This window comes from Prunus mume, linkage group LG7 (genome assembly GCF_029339155.1).
Source record: "Prunus mume cultivar Tortuosa linkage group LG7, ASM2933915v1, whole genome shotgun sequence".
NCBI lineage: Eukaryota > Viridiplantae > Streptophyta > Magnoliopsida > Rosales > Rosaceae > Prunus > Prunus mume.
The window spans coordinates 2,358,752-2,366,121 of NC_142704.1; the positions used below are offsets into that span (position 1 = coordinate 2,358,752).

The window sequence follows — 7,370 nt, forward strand, 5'->3', positions numbered from 1 at the left end:
GGGAAACATGATAAATATCCTGGACCAAATAACCAAGGTCATTGCTAGCGGCAGACAATTTTCGAGTCATTTAGTCGTTTTAATAGATTCTCTAAGCAGAAAAAAAGAAAAGACATTAATATTTGAGGTGTAAGAATAAGATTTTTGTAATATATGAGGTCTTTGTGATGCTTTGATATTCAATGGTCATTCTCTTTTTTCCAACACATTGTCATTGACTCAGTAGTCAAGTACTGGAATTATTGTTCTCTCATGCAAAACTCTGCATGCCTTAATACTTATTTCCAGAGGTCGCGAGTTTTCATCAATACATACTCTCTCTACACTCTGTAATCTCATAGTTTTTATCTTGAGTTTTGCATTTTACTCCGAACAATTGATCTCCAAAACTACCTAGAACAGATGACATGACTGATCGAATCAATGCAGCTTTAACAGGAATATATATACGTACATTATTCATGCTCGACTGCATTTGAATGATTGGTTGACAATTATTATGTCACTTTGAGGGCCATAGTGGGTATCATATTTTGTTCCACCAACTCCCTGCAAAAGGGTTCAAACAAACAGCCATGCACTCGATGGCTGACAAGACCTCAACACATTAATTCATGCCACTTCAACCTCTGCCAAGTTCCTAAGATCGAAACTATATAAGCAAAATTATATAATTACTACTTTAGATGTTAGTCTTTGTTATTGATCAATTTGTAGTGAGTAATTTTAAATTTTACTAAAATTCAATGGGGTGTAAAGAATGTGGGGTGCAAAGAGCAAATTTTGGGATGTCAATAAATTATCCGAGCTGAAAAGGCCACAAACTACTGCTTTGGAGTCAATCAAGCTACACCAATTAAGCATTACTTTAGGTCTTAAAATGATGTAGTTTAGGCAATTAGGCCCAAGAATCCCATGAGCCTGTCTAGTTAATGACAATTAACATATTATGGATTACGGTGACAAAAAAAAACATATTATGGATTACAGTGAATTTAAAACACATGATATATGCAAAGAACTCACTAGTGTAGTGGTTTGGAGTAATTACTATTTCAAAATAGGGTGCGATTAGATGCAGTTAGCCTAATCTTTAAGTCCATGACTGGATGCTGAAAGAGCTACAGTATTTTATAATTGATTTCATGTTTAATCAATAAGAGGATAAAAATTGATAGTTTGTGGGCTAAGAATCTAATAACTTAAACAAGGGTTAGCAGAAACTAGGTCATTATAATTTTCTATCTAGTTCTGTATCATATACCACTAGTTCTATATTATGGTTATTATCGCTTTAAAAGGCCAATCAAGCTCACTTTAGTTTGACATTCAACCAACTCATTATAATTGTATCTTGTTGATGTCCAAAAATGAAACCAAGTATTTCTTCGGTAGCATGGACCCTACTACAGGTATATAATGGAAAGGATCTGCAAGAAGGAGTAGAACAACGGTAAAGCTTTAGGCATTGGTGCGGTAACGGTTGAAGGTTTTTTGATGCTTAAGTTAGCTTAGGATGGAGTGAGAATAATTGGATAGAGTAAGGATTCTAGTGCCAAGTTACATGCATTTGGGCAAGAGCCATATTTATAGACAAAAGAGGTGGAGCACCTTGGGTTGTAGTTTTGATGTGGGACTGTGGACATCGCCTGAGGGGTTGCCACGTGTCCTGACATGAAAGTGGCACAACATGTGCCTTCGTTTGATCGGCAGGTGAGGCTGCTGAAGGCTAACCCATGCTGATGGTTGCTGTGAGTTCCAGGGACTAGGCTGGGCCATGTGGGCCTTTACGTTACAGGCTACTCATTCCACATGTTCAGTTGAGAGGATCTGATAATATATAGTATGAACATGTCTACCTTGCAAATTAACTGTTTTAAAGTCAATTTTTTTTCCTTTTCTAAACAAAATATTAATTTTACTAATTATAGGAAGTTCTGTTTTTGGGTTACATTGACGTTCGAACGAGTTCAAAGTGAGGTACCATGGGGGAGGTGGAAGTGGTGGGAACCTATTGGCTAATTATAGGAAGTTGACACATTAACAAAATACATATCGTGACTACATAGTGCTTTCTTAATTTCGAATCTCGTACTCTCATTAATATATAAAATATAAAATAAAATAAAATGCATACCGTGCACACATAGTACTTCCTACCAACTACACAAATTTATAGAAATGTTATATTTAAGAGAGAAACTTCCATATATAGAGCATATATATACAAACGATTGTATTTACACGGAGACATATATACACATATATATGATTCAAAGAAGGCAGTATATCCATCGGATGCCCCTTTCTAGATTAAGTTATATGCACCTTGAAATTAAAGGTGATTTATATATATTACTATTCAGTAAAGAAAATAAAGACAAATTAGGTATTGTGCATCATCAACAACATCCGAAAAGTATTTGCACACACATTTCTCACATAATTGTATATATTGCTTATATATATAAATTAGGGTTCTCTTTGTTTCTCCCATACCTAACAGCTTTTAAGATCGATCTTGAAATTAAGCAGCAGCAGCAGCCATGAGTAGAGGTGGGAGCTATGGCGGTGGACAAAGTTCATTGGGGTACTTGTTTGGCTCAGATGAGCAACAAAGCCCACCTCCGCCATCTAAGCCGATAACACCCCCTTACGGCATCGATAGCTTGGACACCGTCACTGAAAAGCCTCCAGGTACCCGTAACTCTGCTGAAAAAGAAAAGGCAGCAGTTTCCAATAACTATCACAGAGCTGAAGGCCAAAATTCTGGGAACTTCTTAACTGTAAGTTTTTCATATATTATATTAATTTATGTGCAAGATGTGTTTTATTAGGGAATTACCTGAGCTTACTTGTAATATATACCACATGATCTATATATATATTTATTTCAGGATCGTCCAACAACAAAAGTTAATTCAGTTCCTGGGGGAGATTCATCACTTGGGTACTTGTTTGGAGACAAGTGAAAAAATTCTGAATTTTTCCCACCTTCTCTACCTATATATATTTTAATGGCTAGATTATTTGGGTTTTGGACAAAACAAAAAAAGTGTATAATAAGAGGGGTTCATCAGTCCCTTAAGTGTGAGATTTGCAAGGTAGGTACCTTTTTCTTTTCTTTTTTTCTTTTTGGGGGAATGGGAAGACGAGAATCGATAGATCAAGAACTGGGTGTGCTGATAAACACTCAATCCTCGCATCTATGAGCTTCCAAATTCGTAGATACAAGATTAGGTTAGTCTATATTTGGGTATCCTAATCTTGTCATATATATAAATCTATTTTGAGCTTATTTTGGTGTTTAAATTTTGATATGGTTCAATTATATATATAGATGTAGCTTGGCCAAAACGGATCCGTTTTGGTTTCTTTGAACTTTGAACAAAGATACCTCTCTCCGACCACTAATATTATCGAATTGGTGCTTGCTTCTCTTTTCTTTTTCTTTTCCCTTGTTTATTATATAGAAACGTACATGAGTTCATGTTTTGGGTCTACTCTCATGATTTGGTCTCTCTGTCTTTCTGTTGTACTAATAAAAAAGCTTCCCTTGTTGGTTTGAATTCTCAGAATATATCTTCACATGTGTTATTATTATTATTTTTTCATTCATGGTCATGGAATTAAATAAACAATAAATCAAAATATTCCATTAATTTCAGTAATTTCATGCTGTAAGTATTGTGTTTTTGTTCATGGCCATGGAAACAACAAATTATTTTGTTTCCATCTGAGTTCATTTTTTTATGATTAATGATTTTGCAAACAACTTCATGTGTAAATTGTATGTAGCTATTTTAAATCATAGATTCATAAAACTTGAACAAACTTAGTATACTTTCCCTTCTTTTTTCATCCTCGAGCTTTGTTTTGTGTGTGTTCTATAATGGAAATTAAGAGTTTGTGATGGGAACCAACTTTTTCTTTATATTGTGTTTGACTGAGTAGACATAAACCTACTCCAGTTTATACAAATATCATTTTGTTGAATCTTCATCAGCATTTATGCATCATCAACAGAGAGAGAGAGAGAGAGAGAGAGAGAGAGAGAGAGAGAGAGAGAGAGAATGCGAATCGTAATTATGCTTAGTTATGCCAAATTATGCTTAACTCACGCACCTCAAGCTGAGTATTACCTATATGCATGCTTAGTATTGGCTAGTTATCTAGCTAAGTAGCTAGCAAAACTTGTTGGTTGGTATGTGGGGCCATCATTTGGAGCACTCAACAACTAGCTCCTCAAATCCTAGATCCTGGTTTTCAGTGTTTTTATATTATAATAGTACTCTTATCTGCCTGACTCGAATATACAGCTTATAAAATTACAAAAATTTATTGGACAAGATATATAAGTGACAGGTGACAAACCAAGAGAGAGATGAAGGGCCATTTTTATGGACGTTCCATTAATTCCTACAAAATCTGGTTTTATATAGATGACTTGGATAGAGTTGCAAATCTTAGACATCTAGAGTTTTTTTAGGTCAAAATCTTCTTATGCGGACATCTAGATATTATTATTATGCGGATGTCATATATTTTGTATTATCCTTTCTTATTTTTTTGTTTGTTTATAATGACATCCGCACGATAATAACATGTGGACATCCGAATGAGAGAATAATTATACATATATATTGTTGCTCAGATATCCTATAGGCTAGCTTGCATGTATATGTATATTTGTATATATCTAGTTGTGTAAATACTTTGGCCAGCCTTGTCGTGCTCTCAGTACAGATACAGAATGTACCATGCCAGGCACTAGCACAAAATAGGTAGTGCTAGAAAAAACCAGTTCATGCCGACATGACCTATATTTAGTTTTTATTGTCTGAATAAAAAAGGGTCTTCAATGTTCGAATGCTCGCCATTGCCCAAGCAATAACTCTTACTATAATCTTTAGTTACATATGATTTTGTTTGCTTTTTTTGTTTTTGTTTTTTTTGTTTTGGGTCAATATTTTTAATTTCTATAACAAATACTGCGTGTTTTATCTTGCAATCTTCCATTATTCAAAATAGCGCAATTATTGCTAACCCAGACTAGCAACTACCTTAATAACTAACATCAAATTTATATTAAATTGTACCATGACATGAGTAAAACAACTGCAAATATTTCAAACTTGGGCAAGGAGGTCAGATTCCACTTGTCTCGTTATGGTGGGCCAACAGGCTTATTTGGGTTAACATTTTTGGTCAAAAATTGAACTTACTTGACCTTGGATTTGTCAAAGTCTCTTCACAAAAAATTTGTGGGCATGCGGCCGGGTTTTCTTGGGCTCAACCGGGTGGATTCGGGCTTTAGACACCCTAGTCCAAATCTAACTAACTGAATAATGGATTGGGCTGGACTGGGTTTCACGTTTCACTTTACCCCATGTCGTCAACTCCACTACAGGATTTACAAAATGTTATATTCTTCCTTCTCCAGCAGTTCACTTTCTATTTTTCTTTTTCTTTTCTTCTTCTTCTTTCAGTGCTTGATCTTGCTTGTTGTAAGCCCTTCTAATTCATACATGCTGATGCATCTCTTCTAATTCGTCCAAAGCAATTCCTTTATTAGACATACTTTCCGGTGTAAGTCTCAGATTTTCTTTCAAATAGATAAAAACATTTGATGTGCATAAAATTAAAGCATCTAGTCTCTTTTCCTGAGCTGGAAGAGGGGTTGGGGGATAGTTGGGTTTGTGTAATATGGGGTGGGGTATCATTTGGGGGTTGCAATTTAGGGTGTGGGATCAATTGGGGTGGCTGGTAAGGATGGATTTGTTGAAGGTGGTTGGGTGCAGGTTGGCCTTTAGTAGGGATGACAACGGGTTGGGTAGGGGTTGGATATGACAATATCATCCTCATCCCCCCTTTTTATCCTCGTCCCCGTCCCCGAATCCATCCCCATTTAATAGGTTTCGGGGAATTCCCGTCCTCATCCCCGTCGGGGGACTATCCCCCTATTAAAGCATCTAGTCTCTATTCCTGAGCTGGAAGAGATGGGTAAGGAATAGTTGGGATTGTGTAATATGAGGAAGGGTATCATTTGGGGGTTGCGATTTGGGGTGTGGGACCAATTTGGGTAGCTAGTAAGGATGGATTTGTTGAAGGTGGTTGGGTGAAGGTTGGCTTTTAGTAGGGATGACAACGGGTTGGGTAGGGGCCAGATATGACAATACCATCCCCATCCCCGCTCTCTATCCCCATTCCCGAATCCATCCCTATTTAATATGTTTCGGGAAATCCCTGTCCCCATCCCTGTCGGGGGACTATCCCCCATACCCTCCATGAATCCTAGATTTTTTTTTCGCATAAAAAATATTATCATACATTTTAACATTAAGTTATCATTCAACACATCCAAATTAGCTATAAAGTTTAACTCAACTATTCAAAATCACATCAATATGAAATTCCAGAAAAGATTAAGAAGAATTAAGAGAGGGAGGTTAACTTAGGATTAAACATAAATATTATAAATATTTATTTATTTATTTAAATATAAACATATATATTTTCGAGTCGGGTTCTGGGATGGGGACACCAATACCATCCCCTCTTCATACCGGTCGAGGATCCTCGTACCCGATACCAATTTGGCCCGAAATCTCTCCATGTTAGGTTCGGAGACATGCCCTCGCGGTGATTTTTGCCATCCCTAACATTTTGGAGTTGTGTGGTTTGGGGTTGGTGGATGAATGTGATTGGGTGGAGGTGGTTGGTGGTTGTGCAGTAGTGACGTTTGTCATAGGAGAGTGGTTGTAGGGATGAGGTGAGTTTTGTGGTCTGAGAGAGATGGGAGATAGGGATTGTTGGAGTGGTTGATCTGGTAGGTGGGTGTTGATGTCCAAAAAACCCAAGGCCAGGCCCAAACATATTTCTAGTTCAAATCAGGGAAAAGGCTCAACAGAGAAACGTGAGAACTTGTCGGATGCGTCTGAACAAGTCATGAGCCACACGCCACGCTAAGCAAACACACAAACCCACTACGCACAAGGGTCAAAACTAGCTTATGAGATGTACCGGCCTTGTGAACCCACACACACTGACCTGTTAGTTGCAATTTGGTCCGGTCATAGCCTATTATAGCACAATAGAACTCAAGCATGAACATGTCAAATAAACACGCAACGCCAAATCAAAAGACCGTCATTCTAACTCCAAACCATGCTACAAGCTCAAGTGGGCCAAGCCACGTAAAAACCTGGGGCTTGTTGAGAAGGTTGTGGTATGGATGAGTACAAGCCTTCGCGATGCCCATTGAGGATTCAAGGGATGGAAGTTTTGGGTTACTTGGAAGCACCCAAAACTCAATCCCATTTTTTTGGGCCCAAGCACATGGGCAAGCAATGGAGAGAGATATAAGGTGG

At 37.3% G+C, this 7,370-nt stretch overlaps 1 protein-coding gene across 1 annotated transcript; it reads left to right on the top strand.

Moving 5' to 3' along the window:
• The first annotated feature begins 2,448 nt into the window (after positions 1-2,448).
• LOC103337560 (protein SPIRAL1-like 5) lies at positions 2,449-3,094 on the top strand. Its single transcript, XM_008240723.2, has 2 exons — positions 2,449-2,786; positions 2,898-3,094. The coding sequence occupies exons 1-2, from the start codon at positions 2,547-2,549 to the stop codon at positions 2,970-2,972; spliced, it is 315 nt and encodes a 104-aa protein (XP_008238945.1). The 5' UTR covers positions 2,449-2,546; the 3' UTR covers positions 2,973-3,094.
• Positions 3,095-7,370: the final 4,276 nt, after the last annotated feature.